Source organism: Carassius auratus, unplaced genomic scaffold (genome assembly GCF_003368295.1).
Source record: "Carassius auratus strain Wakin unplaced genomic scaffold, ASM336829v1 scaf_tig00001753, whole genome shotgun sequence".
In the NCBI taxonomy this organism is placed as follows: Eukaryota; Metazoa; Chordata; class Actinopteri; order Cypriniformes; family Cyprinidae; genus Carassius; species Carassius auratus.
In genome coordinates this window covers 684,014-705,765 of record NW_020523394.1, presented here as the reverse complement: position 1 = coordinate 705,765, position 21,752 = coordinate 684,014, and the positions used below count along the sequence as shown (strand labels likewise).

The 21,752-nt window shown below is 39.6% G+C and overlaps 1 protein-coding gene across 11 annotated transcripts; it reads right to left on the bottom strand.

Annotated features, from left to right (window-relative positions):
• Positions 1–115: 115 nt before the first annotated feature.
• On the bottom strand, positions 116–19,837 carry LOC113069575 (lysine-specific demethylase 3B-like). 11 transcript variants are annotated; one of them, XM_026242739.1, is made up of 26 exons: positions 19,394–19,835; positions 18,055–18,207; positions 17,738–17,851; positions 17,524–17,629; positions 16,930–17,054; positions 16,730–16,798; positions 16,355–16,528; positions 15,845–16,258; positions 13,783–14,986; positions 12,618–12,825; positions 12,318–12,532; positions 11,767–11,919; positions 11,544–11,678; positions 11,334–11,461; positions 10,984–11,233; positions 9,463–9,749; positions 8,878–9,153; positions 8,626–8,797; positions 8,409–8,499; positions 7,706–7,836; positions 7,495–7,614; positions 6,709–6,732; positions 3,531–3,670; positions 3,153–3,329; positions 1,084–1,218; positions 116–940 (listed from the first exon to the last, which is right to left on the bottom strand). In XM_026242739.1, exons 1-26 carry the CDS (start codon positions 19,544–19,546, stop codon positions 860–862), a joined length of 5,235 nt encoding a protein of 1,744 aa, XP_026098524.1. In that variant the 5' UTR covers positions 19,547–19,835; the 3' UTR covers positions 116–859. The 11 variants fall into 11 exon arrangements, with proteins under 11 accessions (XP_026098524.1, XP_026098525.1, XP_026098515.1 ...); XM_026242740.1 differs by having other exon boundaries at positions 15,845–16,255; XM_026242730.1 differs by having other exon boundaries at positions 15,845–16,528; positions 19,394–19,836.
• Between the last annotated feature and the right edge of the window lie 1,915 nt (positions 19,838–21,752).

The window sequence follows — 21,752 nt, the reverse complement described above, 5'->3', positions numbered from 1 at the left end:
AGTTTATTGCAGTGTCATCCATGAACCACAAAATGTCTTATAAAATAAAATAGTAAGCATTAAACAAATAGATAGCTAAGAAATTATTTATCATTTCAAAACAAACAGGGCCAAATCGTTTCTTGTAAACCTTTATTTTGAGAGAGAGAGAGAGAAAAAAAAATCATATGCACTGCTAAGATCAATATATATATTGGTACATATTTATGACCAGTAGTTCAGCAGAACTGGAGTAGCTGATTCTTGAATGACGTTCCTCAAAGCCAGTCGAACACTTGCTGTCAGTGAAATATTACCTTAATGGTGTATTACATAAAAAAGCAAAGAACATGTTTTCCATCAACAAAACCAAACAAAAACGGAACATGAAACAAAAAATAAAAAAAAACTTTGGTCTAGTTCCCTTCCATGCTCTTATCCACCCCTCCTTGAAAAGTTGGCGGGAATCTTTTAATCAATTTAATTACTGTTGACGATACTGTACTCCTTTTCTGAAGAGCACAAAATGTATGTTCTCTAAGAAGGAAACCAGTGCTCAATGTTTTTCACAGAAGTCATAAAGAAACCTTGGTGAAGGCCTTTTAAAAGATTCATGTCAGCTTATAATCACCAGCTCTCTGAACAGTCCAACAAATTTTAAATGCTGAGAAAAAGAACAGACTTTTTAAATACAGAGAAATGGATTGTAAAACTAAACAATGCTCTTGTAACACTGATGAAGCAGCATCTTCATCCTACCAAAACGCAGAGACGTTCCATTATAAACAGCTTGTTTGGCAAGCACACTGGCCTCATCCAAACCCAAATCTCACCCACCCCAAGACCCAATCTCTCAGTGACTTCACCATCAGTACAACAACTAAGAGCGGCCTAGTTTAGGCTCATGGGCTTTTAATGTTCCCACAGCATCCTTCACGGCATGGTAGATGATGTTCTTCACCTTTAAACAACAGAAATAACAACACAGTCAGAATCAAAAGAGTTTGGCAAGCATTTAGCTTACCAGAAAATGTTGATATACTGCTTTTGTGCTCAACAGAAGAGAGCCATATCAGGTTTAAACAGAACAACGAATAGAAATACCTGTAGCTTGTCCTCATGGTTAGTGTGAGTGGTGGACAGGTGCCGGAACTCCTGCGTCAGTCTAAAACAGTGCTTCACATGCTCGGGAGAAACAAAGTCCTCTGCGACCTTGATACAGCTGTACAAGTTGTGCACCTGGGAAAACCAAGATGATATAGTTGTCGTCACATAAGGGAGCACTGTCTTTCCAAATGTCTGCACAATTGCAAATGTGATATTGATTTTATCCAACACGTAATAATATGAATTACATTTGACACAGATCAGTTTTCATACTTTACAGTGATGGCACCGGTACCTATAGAACCGGTATGCACCGAACAGAATAAGAACACAGATTTCGGTGCCTCTTAAATGCAGGAGCGATCGATTTAAATATTTGTCCTTGTTCTCTAAATTGTGCACAAGAAGCATGGGTGTCGCTAGGATTTTTTAGCAGGGCTATAGCCTTTAGCTCTATAAACTGTACACAAATTCGTGATCGCCTCAGAGTCAGTCCGCTTAAATTTCATATGAAAACGGTGGCAGACCTGTCTCCTCCTCGTCTTTCAGTGAACTCTTCAATAAGCAGACCACGGCGGAACAGCGCGAGAGACAGAGGACACAAGGTGTGTGTTTATCGATAGATTGTTATAATATCTGTATCTGTGCAGTTCTGTCATAAATACAGTTACAAAAGGTCACGAGGGAGCAATCGGTTTCTCATCTACTGTAAAGTTTTTTACTTATCACACCACAGCTAGTTTCCTCCAGCGACAATCGAGCCATTAACACATATGAACGCATACTTTATACTTAATCTAATTACTTTATACATACACTACTGTGCAAAAGTCTTAGTCTAAGGCAGACTGTTGTAAGACTGCTTGTGCATTCAACCATCTCAATAGATTATTATTAAAATTAATGCCAAAATTAATGTTTGGAAATGTAAACTGATATTTCCTACTGACACACTAAAGCAAAAGATATAAATAACTGGCTTGTGTATTAAAATACTAATGTGCCTAAGACTGTACTTTACAAATGACACTGTTGCTACTTTATAAAGAATGAGCATACAGTCATTCACAGAACTGATTAAAGACAGTGACAGAGAACACTCTTTTTAACTCAATATCAGAGTGATTGACAGATACAGTAAAAAAGATTATATGTGGTTTTGTATTAAATAATGACCCAGATCGTGAAATACATTTATTAGCCTTCGAGTAAAGGAAGCACAACTTGGGAAATGAGAGCATCCAAGGAGCATGTGAATGCTATGGATTTATTTAAAATCTTTTTAATGTTCTTTAATGTTATCCTTTTTAGGCTCTTTTTAGTTTATTTATTTATTTCGATAGAAGTATCGATTCAGGCACCGGTACAGTTTTAAAAGTATCGAAATGGCACCGGTATCAAATAAAACCCAATCGATACCCAACCCTAGATTTTGAGTCAGTCATTATTAAAAATTTCTTCCGTGAAAAACTGAATTCTAAGCTCAATAGGAAGCCAATGCAAACTAATCAAAACTGGAGTGATACTTTCTCTCATTTTGGTCCCTGTTAAAAGTTTTAACTCACACAATCAATTAAAGACGGGAGAAATATATTTTCATCTGGTTTCATTGGAAAATAAAGCTGTATATCATCTGATAAAGATGGTATGAGATCTGATACTTACAAAAAAATAATAGCTAGAGGAGGAAGATAATGTGAGAACAAAATAGGGCCTAACACGGAACCCTGGGTTACCCCACATTTACATGCTGCATTAACGGAGGTAAAATTCTCAATAGCTACAGAAAAAGATCTCCCCTTAAGACAGGATGTGAACCAACTTAACGCAGCAAAAGATCTGGTGTGTCTCCGATCAACCCACAATGGTGCTTGAATAAGTGTTTTGGAATGAATTTAAAAATCTTTGGTCAGCTATCCATGACAGGACTAAACCAGTAAAGTAACCAAAACAAAAACACACTCAGCTAAATATCGTCCAATTATTGTTATAGACGTGTGTCAATATTGCACACCCCTAATGTCAAGTACGGAACTCTGATGGTGGACATCCTCTCAATAACTAACCTGATGTGGCGCACCAGCTGGGATGAACACAGCATCTCCCAAAAACTGCACAATAGACCAGCCCTGGACCCCGTACTCCTCATACAGCCGGCGACGCAGCGTCTGATCCAGGTACCAGCTCTGGTCGTGGATTGGATCATGGTCTGGTGGGTTCTCTTGACCTTGTTCCTCTCCAACCTGCATTAAATAGATGAAATGAACTTCAGATATGCTTACCGTATTAAAACAGAAAGCAGAGAACACTCTCCAAATCTGAAATCTAAAAAGTTGTCATCATTTAGTTATCCTCAAAAAGGCATATATATGTGTTTGGAACCACATGAGTGTCTTTATCTTTGGATAAACTATTACTTTAAAAGCAATATCCTTCAACGTCACCTTTCGCAGGAGCTCACGGATCTTCTCTGCATCTTTGGCGGCGTAGATGTGCCAGAGAGCTCCAGGTTTCTCCTTTGCCTCATAGACTCTTCTCTTAGTCACTTCATCCACATCTCCCTCTTCAATGGTCTGCATCACCTCTGCAGTAATTACAGGTCGGTCAGTAAACATACAAACAATCGTAACTTGTGTAAAAGTTTTATAATTTCCATAAAACTGTGAACTAGAGCTGAACTATTGATATTGACTGTTAAAGCCTCATTTGTTTCTACACAGGGTCTCTAAGCATTAGTCGGGGAACTACACTATGACCATCAAAACAGAAAGTAGCTATTTAAGATTTCAAAGTTCAGGGCTGTCAGAATGAAACTTGTTTAACATTTATTTATGCAATGCTGTTAACTCTATCAATTTACCTGACAGTATAGTAGTTTAATTCTAATATTTTCAACCACATGCCCTTTCTCTCTGCCCTTCTGAAGATGCCAGCAAACCCAAATACACAACTTGACTGACAAGCAGAAAGCATTTATAGTTTTTAAACAAGTTCTGCCAGTCTGACTCTATTCTTGCTGTTTAGGACTGTCACAGACACAGATCTATATTTTATGACATGGCATTGCAAGGAATAATTATTTATAGGACATTTTAAGCCGAGTTTCCATCGCTGGAACTTTACCCAGGAACTAGGGACTTTGTGCCGGTATATTTCCACAGCAGGAGCCAGGATCTAACTAAAGCTTGGGGTAAAAAACCACCAAGCTTTAACGCAGCATTAGTTACTCACTCATGTGCAAAACACTCTTAAAGGGTTAGTTCACCCAAAAATGAAAATTAGGCTGCATTTTACTCACCTCCGAGACATCCTCTTTTTTTTTTTTTTCAGACAAATCCAGTCTGAGTTATATTAAAAATTGTCTTTGCTCTTTCAAGCTGCATTCCTTCAGTCCAAAAGTCGTGAAACAAAAAGCACCCTTCCATAGTGTCTCGCATGACTCCGGGGAATGAACAAAGTTCTCCTGTAGCAAATCGATGCGTTTTTGTAAGAAAAACATCTATATTCAAAACGTAATAAATTTAATCTTGCTTGCACCAACAGTTGTACACAGACGAAGCTCCGGGAGCATGACGTATGGAGGTCAGCCGTGTGCATGTCTCGTGAAAACCAACGTTTGGATCCAAAGAAGCAAAGTTTCTTTACTTTTGCAAAGGAAATCCAGCCTCCTCTTGGCTTATATAGAAATCCTCCAACATTCTTCTTTAAAAATCCTCTTTTTGTACCAATTAGCGACTGTTGTTTTGTTTTGATCTCTCCACTGCGTTTCCGTGTGTGTCACTTCTGAGCGGCGCATGCGCAATTCTGACATCAGACGTCATTCCCCCGAAACTGCTTCGGTGTACAACAGTGAGCGCAAGCTAGATTAAAGTGATTATTACATTTTGAATATGGATATATTTCATTTGTTCACCCCCCGGAGCCTTTTTTTATGGAAGGGCACTTCTAATTTAACGTCTTTTGGACTGAAGGAATGCAACACCCATTGAGAGCCATGAAACAGCTTGAAAGATCAAAGACTATTTTTTTATACACAGACTGGATTTGTCTGAAAGAAAATCATATACACCTAGGATGCTTCGGGGGTGAGTAAAACACAGCCTTATTTTCATTTTTGGATGAACTAACCCTTTAAACGTAAAAGAGAGCAAAGAGAAGATTACACTATTAAGTCCACACAATGTGGGAAAACGTTACATTCATTTTGGCAGATTACACAAATATTTCACAAGGTGTGGCATTATCAAACTACTACTAATAACACAAATAATGTTTTAACTTTTTGTCTTAAGAAAAAACGTAATTACAAGAAATTTGAGATTAACTGCAATAATATATTTTGATCTACTGACAGCCCTACTAATCAAGCAAGCAAACGGAGCAAAGAGGCTGGAATGGGGGGGGGGGATCAATCCTGCAGGGTCTGCTCAGGAGTTGTATAAATAATATACATAAAAATATATACTAATCATTCACAAACTGCTCCAGTATCCCAACACTTTTTAGTAAAAAAAAAAAAAAAAAAATTAAAAACAATTCAGATTCCCAGAAATAAAAAAAGGTGACTAATTCAAATTCATGGATTATTTTTCTTCTTAAAAAAGAAAAAAGAAGGAATGACAGAATGTGAAGGTCCTTCACCAACCACTGAAGAGCATGAAAATAAAATACAGCTATCCTATAGTGGATAAGAACTATTTAAAGAGGTCATAGTGTTAACCTAATGCTAAAATGTTCCAAATGTTCAACTAATCTGTCTGATCGTGATTAATTTATGAACTAGATTAACCAGTTAAATGAAAACAACTAGCTCAACAGAGTGATCCGTTCAGTCCAGGTGCATCGGTTCTCAAGTAATAGCTCACTGGAGGGGGTCTGGGCCTATTCCTAAAGCTGCGTTTCCACCGCAGGAAATTTACACAGGAACCAGGAACTAAATAAAGTTCCGGGTAAAAAAATGCCCCTCAGAAAGTCCCTGCTGGCGAGGTGGTACTTTTTCAAAGTTCCAGAACTTTCGGGGGCGCTAAACTGAACTTCGCTAAGCTGAAAAGCCATTCAGAGATCTCCTTTTTGCCACTGAGCTCCGCCGTCAGCCCAACATGCATTGGGTTGCATTTTATAATGGACCATCTTTTGTGTTCCAAAGATAAACAAGAAGAATTTGGGTTTGGAACAACATGAGGATGAGTTAAATGAATTTTCATTTGTGTCAACTATTTCTACCCTTCTTGAGCGGAGCAGGATGTTTAGATTTTTGAAAGTAACAATCCATATAGTCCATTATGCAACTTCTATTTGAAAAGAACCAAAGAAATTGTGATTTATTATATGACCCCTTTAAAAAAAAAATAAGCTAACGCAATTGTCAAAAGTTCTGAAGGGGCTGAAGTAACAAAAAAAATCAAAACACTATGGTCACTATGTTTTGGTGTCCTGGGAAACCAAACTCTGAATGGAGTTTACAAATTGGTGTTTTATAATGAACCATCAAACATAAATACATAATTTAATGTAAAGAGTAGCAAGAGATGGGTTAAAACAATAGGAGTGAAGAACAAGAGAGAGCGAGAAAAGTGGGAGGGCATGCCTGAGGTGAGACAAATGAAAAAAAAATGCACAGACCTTTGCATCCAGCGAAATCGGCTTCTGTGAATGAGAAATGGTGCCACAATCAAAAGTAGTAAGACCCCAAGAACACAGACACTTTTAACTATAGGGTGCCATGTTGGCCTCTAAGAATTACCTCTTAAGGGAGGCTTGCAATTATTCGACACTTATTTAACTTTGTAACACAAAGTTAGGGGTCAGAATACTTTTGCAAGGCACTGTTTTTGTTCTATTTTAATTCCAGCTTGCTATCCAAAGATTTTGTCTATGGGTGGAATCTGTTTCTTTCAGACTTTAACTAATTAGCTTATACTTGAAGGAATAGCTCACCCAAAAATGTCATCCTTTACTTTCCATCATGGTAATCCAGAAACCCACAAGGGTGAGTAAATGATGACAGAACGTTGGCGTGAACTATGTCTTTAAGCACAGGAAGTTTGAAAAATCTGAAAGCTTGTGACACTTTGAATTTAACTTTCTTTTACTAACTTTAAGCCAATATAAACAATAAAACATGTCATACTAAATTTTGTACATTTAAATTTAGTTAGTTTGTTCTTTAAAGAAAAACAGATTGCAAAATTACTCAAATTGCACCCAATTTTTTTTTGCATCATTATACAGCACAGGGGTAAAAAAAAGTGTTGAAAACTAAAAGTTTATACATTATAATGGACAAAAGACAACTGCAGCAATATCAATGAACAGAAACAATAGCTTAATTATAATAGCTACAAAAATAACCAAGAATACACATACACAAAAACCCTCAACACACATAAGCAAAAGCTTAATGCTTACTGATTTCATGGTCACTGTCTCCTTCTGGGATGCCCACATACACCATTACGTTGACTGCATCAGATACGTCCAGATGCAGGTTAGTGGTGCCAACCTTCCTGTCTTCTGTGGAGATCAGACCTGTGAGGAACACAGCAAAGGGCAGAGGTTAAAGAGCTGTCAGTGTATTCCTCATAAGCAGCGGCGAGGATGTTGCATGTGGATCCCTTACCGTAGGCATTGTACATTTTAGGACCCAGATCTGGCCGTACGAAGAAGTTTGGAAGACGAGAGGCCAAGTTGAGCCGGCCATCTCTCTTTGTGTACTCTGGCAGAGGAAGGTTCACCATGAGATCATCAAACCTGCAAACAGGGGGACATCAGTAATCTAATTCATAATAATTTCAACACACTGGCTGCTTCCAAGCCAAGATCCCATAACTAGTGGTTGACCGATATATTGCCAAGGCTGAAATATAGACCAATATTTGCCACTTTTTAAATGATCAGTATCGGCCAATTATTATTTTTTTTTCTGTTTGGTCGATACGTCAGATGTAGAAACGTTTAACTTGTCAGTGCACATGACCTTTATTTTGACAGCGCTGAGTGCACAGATCTCCCATTGTCCATCTTCATTAGTTTACGGTCACTGTTTAACAATTTATTCTAATAAATTATTACACATTTGCTTTCAAACTAAATTAGTTAAAAGTATCTGAAATGTATTATAGCATATGCTTTCCTATTAAGTAATAAAAAGCCTCTAGCAAATGTGCATTTCATTTAAACAAGTCTGAATATCTAATAAATAATTTCACTAACCTTGCTCTGCTTTGCTTGCTATTTCATATTCATTTCAAAATTCATTTAAAAAAAAATTCATATCACGTGACCACCAGCTATGGCACCAAGTAACATGCCAGCAAACCTACCGAGTGGGCATCATATCTCTGAAATCTTCTCCAGGAGGCCAGTCTTTAAGTTTCAGTACCATAGGTTGGCCATCTCCACCCTGCAACCGCTCTAGAGAACAGAGGAGAAGATGTTTCATGGATTATGCTTTCATGGTCAGACAATTAAGGATGGTAATAATCAAATCAGCAATGAAAAGATCCAGGCTTGCACTGACGATAAAGTGTCTGTACTCACTGGAAATAACCTGGAAACCATCCCAGAAGTCTCTGACTTTGACATCAGAAATGATGGCGCAGTTCCTACAGTTGACCAGGTCCACATCCTGGTCTCCAAACTCCTTGCTAAAGGACTCTGGCTTCCATAAGTGTTCCTTCAGCTTCTTGTGTATGCCTGAGACCAGCACAGGCTAAACAAGAAAAAGCAATTAGCCTCAGCAGAACGTAATCCATCAAATAAACGTGCATCCATTTGATCTTCTCCGCTCACCTGTCCTTGTTTCCAGCACTCTCTGAAGATCTTCCAGTTGTTGCTGTTGCTGGGGTCCTGCAGGCAGAGCAGTCGGCCATCGCACAGCCAGGAGTGGGAAGTGTGAGGGTCTAATACACTGAGACCCATCAAGCCCTCTCTGCGAGGAACGGCCCCCGACTCGCCGCCTTCTGCTGCCCCTGATGACCGGCGACTCTCTGCCTTCTTCGTCTCCACCACTGATGCAATGATATGATCCAAGAAGTTAGGAAGTCCTCCCTTCATTTTATCAGCCTGCTTAGGAGAGAAAGAAAAACATATATTAAAATAAAATTGTAAAAAATATTACGAGCATTTATTTTTGTCTCAACAACAACATTTGCATGACTGTTCAAAGTAAGAAATATATTGAATACAATTTAGTTCAATATAGTTATTTTTACTAATGCTTTAAAAAAATACATTAATATCAAGTAATCTCTATTTTTAATAATGTAGTTGTAGTGATACTTTTTTCATCATTCATAACAAATCTGTCATTGGTATAAAAACCAATGACATATGAATTAAAAACAAGCATCAAAATGTGAAGATAAGGTTACGTACACCAGCAGTGGAGAACACTGAAGGGAAGGGAACACCTCCCTCGGCGGGACCTTGCGGGAGCTTTCCGGGGCCAGAGTTCAGTAGATCTCGGAGACTAGTGCCCTCTGCTTTGGGTTGGGAAGGGCCAGCGCCCAGCAGCAGACTGTTGAAGAGCTTGGGACTAGCCCCTGAGGGTTTGGAAAGGGTCCCGAAGGAGTCCAGACCAAATGGAGTACGAGAGTCTCGACCCATCACGGAGCGCAGAGACTCTGAGATAAAACCAGAGGAAGAGCCTGAGCACATTGTGTCTGCAAAGATTTACCAACTTTAAGATTTACCAGCAAATGTTTTATAAGAGGCTTTCACACAGGAGGAACCTTTTCATAGCTCCAAGAACTACAGGCAGAAGTTCCCGCTTTCTGTCGTGTTCGCGCCGCAGGAACTCGGAACAGTTTTAGTTCTAAGTTCTAATGTTTGGAGGAACTAGATTAGCTCCTTCTTCAGAGTAGGGTCTAAAACAGTTCTATAGGAACTATCAGTAAATTGTGCATTTACATTCCATCTCAGTTATCACCAAACCTACAACACACTACAAAAACACCTCCATTCGTAAATGCGACATTTGTAAATGCCGCACATAAATAGTTTCTTAGTGGCAAGCCACGTTAATAAACAGTCTACAAACATGAATAGCCTCTTCGTTAATGTTCAGATGGTTTCCACTTTCAAATTAAGTTTACCAATAGCTCAAATCAGTGAGTATTAGGACAGTATTGTTCATCCTTTGTGTGTTAGCTTCTACATAAACTTATGTGTATATATGTAGTATAAATTAGCATTACAAAACAGTTAATGAAGCCATTTACAGGCATAGTTCGATGTTAGATCATGTTAACTAAACGCATTAACCGTTGTTAACTAATTAAGTTGTTAATGTGAAGAGATGCATTAGCATATTTGCAAGTTAACATTAACAAAGATTGTCAATGTGTTGTTCATTGTTAGTTCATGTTAACTAATGCATTAACTAGCGTTAACTAATACAGTGCAAAATAGTGCAAAAAGTAAAAAAAATAAAATTAAAAAGGAGAGTTAAAGCATATAGTTTATTTAAGCTTTTAACTAATATTAGTTTCTTTAAATATCTTTGGAATACATTGTCCTTTTTACCTGATTTATGAATGTTTTTCTTCAATTATTAAATATCTTTTTTATGCATTCCATGTAGAGAATTTTTGTTTACTACTATAAAATTGGTTTTGACATTGTTTTTTTGTTTGTTTTTTTGGTTTCACTGAAGAACTTTGCAATTAATGTAATATTTGTTTTACTTGTAAAGGCATTTCAAGGCATTTCTTCTGAATGAATGTTATTTATTATTTTTAAAGTGTCAAATAAAGAACAAAAAAAATCTAAATATAATAAACATATCTCTTCTTAAATGCACAAAATAATATATATAACAGTACATGATCATTTTGGTCAAATGTAAATTCAAAGCAGTTGAGAACCGCTGTTATACCGCTCTACACCAAGTCTCACCTTTGGGCTCCTTTTGTGTGGCCAGGTCAGCCAGCCAGTGAAGGGCCGAGGAACTGCCCTTGCCATCTTTAGCAGCTGGTGTCGGGGCAGGAGCAGGACTAGAAGTGCTGCTGTTTGTCCCACTGGTGCCTGACGTTGTGTCAGCGCTGCCCGCCTCCTCAACAGGCTCTGTTTTGACTACAGCACCCGCTGCCGGGTCCCCGTTCGGACGGGTTGTGGCTCCATTCCCCACACTGTTAGCTGCACCCGACTGCACCAAACACGAGACAAACGATGAGAACAGATCGAACAGCACTATAGATGGAATTCTAATTTCAGTTGTCAGTTGTAATGTTTCGGAGATATCTTGCCTGTGAAAGGCCGTTTGGAGCACTGGGCCGCACCAAGGGTTTGTTATGTCGACTAGTGCAGGGGCAGTTCGCTTTGATGCCCCATTTACCTCTGGCTGCGTGTACCATGTCACCTATGCTGTATAAGGCTGAAGGCACACAAGGAGACAATTAAACTGAGCTCCAGTTACTGTGATTTCACATGTTTTTAACAGGAATAAATGCACTAACCCGTGCCAGGTATAATTTGAGTGGGCATGAGGTTCTGTGGTTCGTGTGGCTGGCCTTTAGCACACTTCAGCCATGAGAACACCTCTTCTTCAGGACTCTCGTCTACTGAAAGAGCAGAAGTGAGTCCGAGACATGCTGTAATGGACAAACGTGACAGTTTACCTTTATCAATCATATTGATACTTTTAATGATATTTCATGAATGTGGCAGATCCTTATCTACCTTCAGGTGGCCTGTTCTTGCGTAGCCGGTAGCAGTCGAGACAAACGCCGAAGCCGCATTTGCGACACACCCAGTGGATGTTGAACAGCGTCGTCTCACACACGTCGCACATCTCTCTCACTCCCCTCACAGCTCGCTTCCATGCCACTTTTTCTGCAAATTCACAGGGCATTATCAGATGTTATGCAAGTCACTAGCTCTTCCTTTTTTAGTATTTTAGCGCACATTTATAATGCAAAACAAATGTTTAAAAAAAACTGACTTACAGTCAGTTGCGACTTATTTATCAAAATTAATTTGACATGAACCAAGAGAAATTAACCAAGAGAAAACATTACAGACTACAGCCACCAGAGGGCGCTCTATGCTGCTCAGTGCTCCTGTAGCCTACCACTGAATGTTTTTTTTTCTCGTCATGACTATTTTTGGACTGATGCGACTTATGCTCAGGTGCGTCTAAAAAAAAAACTGTATGTGATACTTTCTTATACTTTATTCAGATTATATATGATTTTCTGTGAACCGGCTTTAATAAACAAGCAGTCACTTACGATGGGGCTCGATCATCATCATGGCCTCTTTCTCTGACATGACCAGTTGGCAAAACTGGTCACCCACGTTTGCTAAAATATATTTGGACGTGTCCAGGTCAAGTCCTTCCTGTGCTGTGAGGGAGGGGAGCCACAGGCCCATCGCCATGCTGTCACTCTGCTGCGGGCTCAGAAAGCCCTCCACGCGAAGGACTCCCTTCTTAGTGAAAGCCAGCCTGTTACAACAAACCAAGATGTCAGTCTCACACCCTAGCCAAGAGTTCAGCTGGTCTCGCCAGTATTCGTCTGAATCATAACCACCTGCGGAAGTGGAAGAATCGGCAAGCCACGTTTGGGTCATCATCATCATCCGAGTCCTCGCGGGATTTCCTGTAGCGCTCCAGACGGCACTCGCGGCATTTGTGCAGGTGGGGCGCCACGTTAATGCAGGAGCCGTCTTGTAGAAAGGACTCTCCGGACTGCTTCAAGCGCCGAACCTTATTCTGGTCCTTCAACACGGACTGTCCCACTAGATAAATCACACATGAACACGAAATCAGATGTCCGAGAGCATCTATCAATTCATCTACTCTTTATAATCGTGCTCTCACAAACTTTCACAGTACAGGTTTAGATTGACATGACGGCGAGTACTAGGGCTGCACAATTAATTGAAATTAAATTGCGAAGGCAATAAATCGTGATTAGGCAGAATCTGCGATTGTCATGCGTTTTTTCAGTGAAGCACAGTTCTGTGATCAGTAGTAAATGTCCATCCAAAGGCTAGAGGGCGCTCTCCAGCTAAAAAGCCAAATAACCCCCGAAGAAGAAATCCAGGAAATCCATCGCTGTAGCTAAATAAACAGATTTAACTGCTTTCTTTTATTCAACATGACTAATAAACACACGACTGCGACAATATATGGTTTATCAGTTATTATTATTTTAGTTTTCATCATAATAAAGTACATCTATAATGAAATGCTAATCGACGTAGCCATTATCACTGCTTAGAATACAATGAAATATTGTGCGACTTAATTATTCAGTTTAAGAAGCCATATCAGCTCACAGAAGGATATTTTAAACACTCAACTGACGTTATGACGTGAATTTGGAGTAAAACGTAGTATTTTCACATGCTGCATTTACTACAAAAAAAAAAACGTAGTTCACTGAGAAGATACGTAAACAGCTGTCATTATCGCAAACGATTTCATAATCATACGATTTTATCGTCTGGAAATATGAACGTGATTTTGCATAGCTTGTCAGAGAACTACGGCTCTGTGTGGTAAATACTGCTCCACCTGAAAGCAGCTGATGAAGATTTACTGCGAATCACAGAACTGGCTTTACTGAATAAATGCGCAAAAAAAAATCGTGATTAATCGCGTTCAATTAATCATGCAGCCCTAGTGAGTACTAACTCATTTAGCTGAACTAACTCATGAGGTACACAGCATGCGGTAGTCAAAGATGTTACCTTTGATGGGTTTGCTCCGTGGCCGGCTCTTAGCCACAGGCTGGGTCTTGCTCTTATCCTCAGTGGCTGAGGAAACCCCAGGTTTCTGGCTCTGGCCGGAGTTGTCCTCCCCCTCGCTCAAATCAGACAGGTCACTGTTGCTACTGGACTCTGAATCTCTTTTGGTGGAATGACTGCGTTCCTCCAAAGCAAACTTGGTTTGGTCAAAAGGCATAGCCACATCTTGGCCTTCGGTGCTGAGGCGGGTTCCCGGGCTGCCATCTGAACCCTCTTTGCTTGGTTTGGACATTTGTTGTCCATCCTGGGCAACTGAAGTGAATGACGGAGTGGTCGTGAGGGCAGGAGCAGGGAACTGGGGGGCTAAGATTCCCTTAGGAGGTTCTGCCATGGTGAAGAGATTTGGTTTGGCATCACCACCAGGAGGATCTTGACTAAGTGGACCAGAGCTGCCTGAAGGAGAGACAGCAGACGCGGACAGCGCAGACTTCGGGGCTGACAATGCACTAAAAGGGCTGTGTGAAACAGCTCCGCCATAAGCAAGAAATGGATTTGTTTCCTTCGTGGCCTGTAGGAAAAGGTTCTCATGAGTTTCCGAAACCTTGTTGCTAGCCAGCAGACCAAAACCGCTGCCTGGATTTGAGCTGTTAACATTTCTGGCACTTCCCAGTCCGCTGGTTCCTAATCCCAAAGAGGGATTCAGAGGCTCTGCAGAGCTCGCAGCTTGACCTGTGGCTGGGGGAAAAGCCTCCCCCACCGCTCCGAAAGGCTTGTTCATTATGATCCCATTGCCTGCAGGCTTGATCTCAGGCACTTTTGGCAGCTCTTTCATTGGTGCCAGGCCACTAGCAGCTGCTGAACCAAACAGTCCAGCGGATGTAGAAGCTGCAACCACCTTTTTGAAACCCTCGGAGGGAGCGGCAGGCTTGAACAGGTTGGGCGGCTCCTTGTTCAGGCACTCGGACAAGGACGTGAAGGCCTTTGACTGGCCTTGTGTGATGCTCTGGTTCTGAGACATGATTTGGAAGAACAGGTTCTGTGAGGGATCAGAGCCCTGCCCCTGAGACTCCTTCGCAGCTCCAAAAGGAAAGCCAAAAGGCTTGTCCTCCTGGGAAGAACCATTGGCCTGTGTGGGAACTTCTCCAAACACTGGCTCACTTGACTGTTTACCAAATCCTGCAGCAGCTAGAGCAGGGGTCTTGGGGGTCTGAAATACAAATAAGCCAAATAAATGCCAGATAAAGAGTAGTCAGTGTGTCTACAAAGAGAAAAGGGAAACCAATTAAAACCAATGTTGTCATTATTAACTAAAACTATAACAAATTGTTTTGGTAACTAAAATAAATCTTTAATCCAATAAAATATCAAAATGCCTTGACAAAAAACAATGCCTATGCAACTAACTGAAAAAAAAAAAAGGTTGAACTACTAAAATTACTAATACTGAAATGAAAATAATTAATAAAAGAAAATAAATAAAATAAATATGAAATAACAAAAAGACAAAAAAAAGTTTAAAATGTCAAAAACCACAAAACAAAATTACAAAAACAAATAAAAATGCTAAATCGAAATAAGAATCAATACATTTAAAGTTTCTAACAATATTAAAATAATACTGGTTAAAAATGAACCAAAAAATGGTCTTTATCGAAAAATGGTTAATATCGATGTTTCATGTAAAGGTTTTGCAGACAAAATCATATTTCAAATTATTATCATCCATTTTATTTTATTTTTGACAGGACTTTGATTTGCCTTTTTACATTTCTTTTAATGTTATTTAAAAAACATTAAGCCAAACTATGTAATAATGTTTCTATTATTATTATTATTATTATTATTATTAAGAATTCATCTACTTTGAGGATATATTCTGATATCTTTTTATTTTATTTCTTAACTTTTTTTGCACCCAAAGACAAAAAAAAAAAGAATCCAATGTAATGTAACAAATGTATCATAGAAGCTGTGTTTCCATTTGCATTGATAAATTCCTTTTTATTTAATGTATTTTTGAATAAATGAACAGATCCTAAGTAAAATACAAGCATCAATGTCCTACCTGGATTGCTTCTGGAGCAGATCCCCATTTACTGGGCTTTTTGTTTGCTTCTACAGGAGCAGAAAGGGCCACACTTGAAGCGTTGTCTTGGGAAGGTGATGAAATGGTCACAGGACCCGGAGACACCAGGGCAGCTGTTTTAGGATACCCTGAAAGGACACCTTCCTCCTCCCTCTCGGCTGCCGGGAGTGTGGGAGAGGATTTCGGGGCAGGGGCTCCGGGCACCAAGCTGGGCATTTGACCCAAAGAAGGAAAAGTGTTAGAAAAGGGCGACGGTGCAGGCTTCAATGGAGGTGGTGTTGGAGTGGACGCAGGAAGCACCGCTGATACTGAAGAGGATATCCTTTCTTGGTTTGGGACAAAACTGCCATTCTCCTTAACAAAACCTGTGCTCCTTATGTGGGAGTGCTCCTGCTGAGAGGAATTGCTGTTGTTAGAGGAGCCTGGACTACAGGTGCTCGTCACCCTCCCACCTACGCCACCCTCTCCCGGCATCTCTACACATGTTACCATAGCCTCAGCGTCCGTGTTAGAGCCACTGCCATTCTGGCTGTCAGAGGCGCCCTCTCCGGCTCCTTTGAAACGTTTCAGAGTAATGTCTTCATCTCCTTCAGATGTTGTCCGGCGCCGCCGACCGCCCTCACCTTTCCCACCATCGCCCTCCTTCTTGCGTCGATCTGGGCTCTAGAAAGAGATACGGCGGCATTTAGATTACTAAATTAATAAACAAGCTATAAAATGACTAACAAGCCTCTATTAACACTCACGTATACATTTATATCATTAAGTTTGGTTTAATTATTTGAATTAAAAATGGTTGTAGTGGAACAGAAAATCATCTAGTGTTAAATTAGACCAGCTCTAATCGACAGAAACCCAACACACCTTCTCTGACTGCTCCACAGCAAGCATCACGTGAATAACCCGGGGATCGACGACTTGTGTCTCTTCACCCTGAAACAAACCAAGATTGACAGACGAATCACACACACAAGTGTCAGCTTCTATCATCTGTAACCTACGAATCATGACAATGGTAGCACTGATTCGATTCTAACAGACAGCGTCCGGCCTTCCACACAGACCTGGTCCATGATAATCTCCATAATGTGTGAAACTAGATCGTGCTGAGATACGAGTCCCAAGGCCCAGGGCTCCCCAAACTCAGGCTGGTACACCTGCACTCTCTGACCCCGAATAGTGCACGATCCTGTCCAACAGAGAAAAGAAGAGCAGTTAAATACAAAAAAAATCACTTTAACACAAAACCTCTATTGTATCTTGCCATAGACCAAATACGGTTTGGTTTGGTCTTCTGTTTTCATTGTGTTCATATGTTTGACCCACATATTTTTATCATGACTACTACTACTGAAGTTAATTTACTCACCCCTCAAGCTATACAAGATGTAGGAAGATAATGTTGTAAATAATGTTCAGTTTCTTGCAGTTTCAGCTAAAAAAAAAAATCTCTATTCGGTTTAATACTGCAGAAAAACAAGTCACCTAGATATTGGATGGCTTGAGGGTGAGTAGATAAACAGCAATTGTTGATGTTTGGGTGAGCTATTCCTTTAATATCTTGTACGACTTCCTTTGAGGCTTTGCACAGGTAAGTTTACTAAAGCACATTAGAGTTTCCAGAGTTAAGAGTTTATTTATAGTTAATTGCGACTGACCTTTCCGCAGGATCTCCTGCAACTCCGAGTCACTGTGCCAGCGGCTGATGGCCGCTTGAAGCGCCGGCTGCTCTTGTAGCAGAGAGTGTCCGAAATCTTTTTCAGTCTGAAGAAAGAAAAAAAATCTCTTTCTATTTCATCTATTTCTACTTGAACTTTTAACAGTGCAAAAGTTCTGCACATGCAAAATGACCGCAATGCAGATCTTACGAACCTCAAAAGTGTGCAGTGCGCTTCCGTTAGGGAGAAATGCCAAGGTTCTCGCGCCAAAGAACTCCACAGGAACCAGGGATCCCAAACCCACTCGGTCAACCAGAGGTTTAAACATCTGAAGATTGAGCCGAAAGATAAATGGTTTTCAGGAAACAAGAATTGGATGCACAAACGAGTGAATAAAGACCAGAAAAGAGCACATCTTCACTCTTCACAAGAGGTCCAAATGCTTTCTGAAACACTTTTTCCTAATCTAACCATTACTACAACAAAAAAAAACCATGGGAGAAGTGAGGCGCAGTGTGCATCTGTACTCACCAAGGCTGGCCACTGAGGCGCAGCGGAGAGCGACGGATCACTGCAGCTGGCCCAGACGATGGCACTCTCCATGAGAACGGCTCGCACCTCGTCCCCGTACACCTGCACCCATGAGCGCTGCCGCCAAGGGCTGTCGTCAAACTCCACAAACACCTACAATGAACACAGACGGATGCACAGACGTGAAACGCTGCTCTCTACAAGCACACTTCAAACTTTTCTGCTGCAAATGCATTTTACGGTGATTTGTCTTATATTCCCAAACAGCCCCATCATAAGTCTCAGGTACCCCCCTACATCAGCACCAAACCTGAAAAATGCTTATTTCACCTCAGATTCCTACAGTGCTTTTAATACTACTAAAATAGCAATTATAATAATGCAGTGAGCAAAACAGACTCGGCAAGCTTTCTCTCAAAAATCGAGAAGCATTTAAAAAAAACTGTTTTTATAACTGCATTAGGTTCGATTAACTAAGGGAAAAAACAGGACTCTGTGGAAGTTAAAAATACAAGTACATATACATTATCATTCAATAGTTTCTGTTCAGCAAGATCTTAATGTTTTGAAAGAAGTCTCTAGTTTCACCAAAGCTATATTTATTTGATCAAAATATATGAATATACATATATTAGACTAACACAAGACACATGCTGCATAAATACTAAATGCTTGCAGCATATTTCACTAGTTTTTAACACACTGACCATCAAAATTAACTTAGCGTAATTCAATCCATGAATAATAATCACCAACAAAAAAAATCATAGTTTCCAAAACTAAAAGTTGATTAATGACGTTGGCCTGCGTGAATATAATACCAACGTATATTTTCTATTTCATTAAATCTGAACAGCAATAAACCCTATAAATAAGCTCTTATTCCGTCCATCATATCAAATGAACATTTCTTCACAAGCAACACGTTATTTCCCAAACATTTCGCTTTGTATTTACAGTCGGTTTGTGTAATCGACTTGATGCATCTATTGTGTGGGACGGTTTTTAATCACAATGTCTCCTTTACGAAGTCTACTGCAGTTTTAAACTAGTTGCTCCCTAACTAGACAGCATCAGTGACCCCAAACACAGTCTATGTAGGCGGCTCTCCAGATTTCACTCAGTCCATATCTGCAGCTAACGTTAGCTACTTAGCTAACTAGCCCTCAAACACGCATTAAATGCACATCTACGCATCTCTTCTTCATTTCAGACGCAACCTGGAGTCACATCTTACTGTTTTACACACTGCAACTGACGAATGCTTCCGTGTTTATTCGCACGGGCTGGTTGTGTTTAATGTTTTGACGGTGTGTTGTTGTTGTTGTGTGGGTCTCACCTCCGTCCCGGGGCTTGCCAGCCCGATCACACTGACCGCCCGCACGGTTCCGCGGATCCAGTCCGCCTGCTCCACCGCCCCTTCCGCCGCGGAGCCCCCGTCACCGAGCAGCAGCAGCAGCCGCTTCCCGATCAGACCGAGCGAGTCCCCCATATCACAACCACCATCAAGAGACCGACTTCCTCCGGAGCGCTGCTAAAACCCGCGATCAATCGTGCCTGAACTAAACCAGTGAATTACTAGAGCCACATATGAACGACTGTACGCTATGCATGTGGGATCTGCATCGGTCAACTGAGACGATTGAGAAGAGCTTCGCTGGGAAAGTGAGGTGTTATTGTTCAAGCTACAGCCCCTTGTCCTCATCCGCCATTTAGTTGTGCAGTAATCATCAAACGCAATGCTGCGGGACTGCGCTTCACTGGCTGCCCGGGAAACAGAGCAGCGCCTCCTGCTGGACACTGCGTGCGCCGTGCAGCGTGAACGCGCCGCTCTGGAGGTCCGTGGAACGACAAACTCTCGCGAGATTGACATGCGCTTATTTCGAGTCGCGCAGCCGCAGCAACAAGGTGAAGCATTCGCGTTGTAAACAAAATGATTATTATTATTTATGCATTTATTCATTTTTTTTGAAAATGCTAAAAATAATATTAAAAGATTTAAATGTATAACCCGTGGCATATTAACTTTAATCAAAACCCTCAATTTGTAGATATTATCTATGCAACCTTACAAAATCCCCAACTTTGAGTAAAAGGTCTTATCTTTTTTGATAAGCGTTTTAATAATACTTTTATAAAGTACTCCTTAGTTACTTTTAATGTTGGATCAATCGTCCATGTAAATCAAAAAGTAACACTTAGTCTACTCTGGACAGTATAAATAGGCCTATGTTGTTTCTATAATTGTGTGTGTGTGTTATTTCTAAGGAAATAACATAAAATGATTTATCAATTAAAAAAAAAAAATCTAAACGTACAGTATTTCACTTAATTGATCATTAGCATTCTAACTAACATTAAAAGTGATGAATATAAACTGTAATCTCTCTGAAATATAGTGATTTCAAATCTAAGTAGCACCACCGGTCTAATGGCTTTGACTTAAATATTAATATTTAATTTTGGTCATACTATTTTAGATTAACCTACACAAAATAGGGAGAGCAAACATCGATGGGTGATGCTGAACACTGACCCATGCATCCAAATACACAGTGTATACCTTCATCAGTTTGCATACATTGTTGTATCACCCGCAGCACTCATATACAGATCTATAAATGGATTTGAAGAAGGTTTAATCAATTTTGTGTGAACACAAAGGATTATTTAATTCATCTGATGTGGTTATGTTTTTTTCCTCAGCCATAGGAGGGCGCACGACATCGCTTTCATCATAAAAAAAAAATCGTGCAAATTGTATCATCCTTCATCTGTGACATTGAAATATTAGTTTCCCCCACTAGATGGCAATATTTCAAAACACAATCACGCTGCTCTATATGATAATATTGCGTTTTATTATTATTTCCTAAATAATTAAATGGTCTGCTGATAATAAACAACACCGAAACCTCGCTTTATTCAGATGAAGCAGATTAAAGACGTGTGACATCAAAGACATCAACACGTAATGAAACTGACCAATAAGTTCATGAAAGGAGTAGCTACATCAAATGATAATGTTTGATCAACTGTAATCGTATTTATAATGCTAACTAATATTTTAAACGAGTTTGTGTTCTCATCCACACCATCTTTGAGCTGTCTCACAATAAATTATTTATAAACGTGCCATTATAACCTTTTTATTTAGTAGCGACATCACCTTAGTACAAGAGGAAAATCTTAAAGCACAATAATTGAGCATTCAATAAAGAAAGTACACTCTTTAGTAGAGTAAAGCAAATAAAACTACTAATACCAGGGAAAGAAAAGAAAACATTTCCTCCACATGATTCATGTTATCCAGCATGATTATTAAGGACAGTTTTTGTAAAATACAATAAAAGCACAACAAGGGGAAAATGATTTGAGAGAGAATTTCATAGTTTATTATTAGAATAAACATAAAATACAACATATACAACTAGTCAAAATCTGGAATTAAAAGTTTTAAATGTTCTTAGGAAGTATTTTAGTTTCACCAAGGTTGCATTTACTTAATCAAAAAGACATTAAAAACAGTCATATTGTGAAATATTATTATATTTTAAAAAAGGTTTTCCAATTCAGTGTATTTTAAAATGGAAAAGCTGAATGTTCAGCATCATTACTGAAATCGCTTGTGCTGCTTTATATTCGTTGTGGAAAGCATTGTATTCAAAAGGTTAGGATAAAACAAAAAATATGAAACT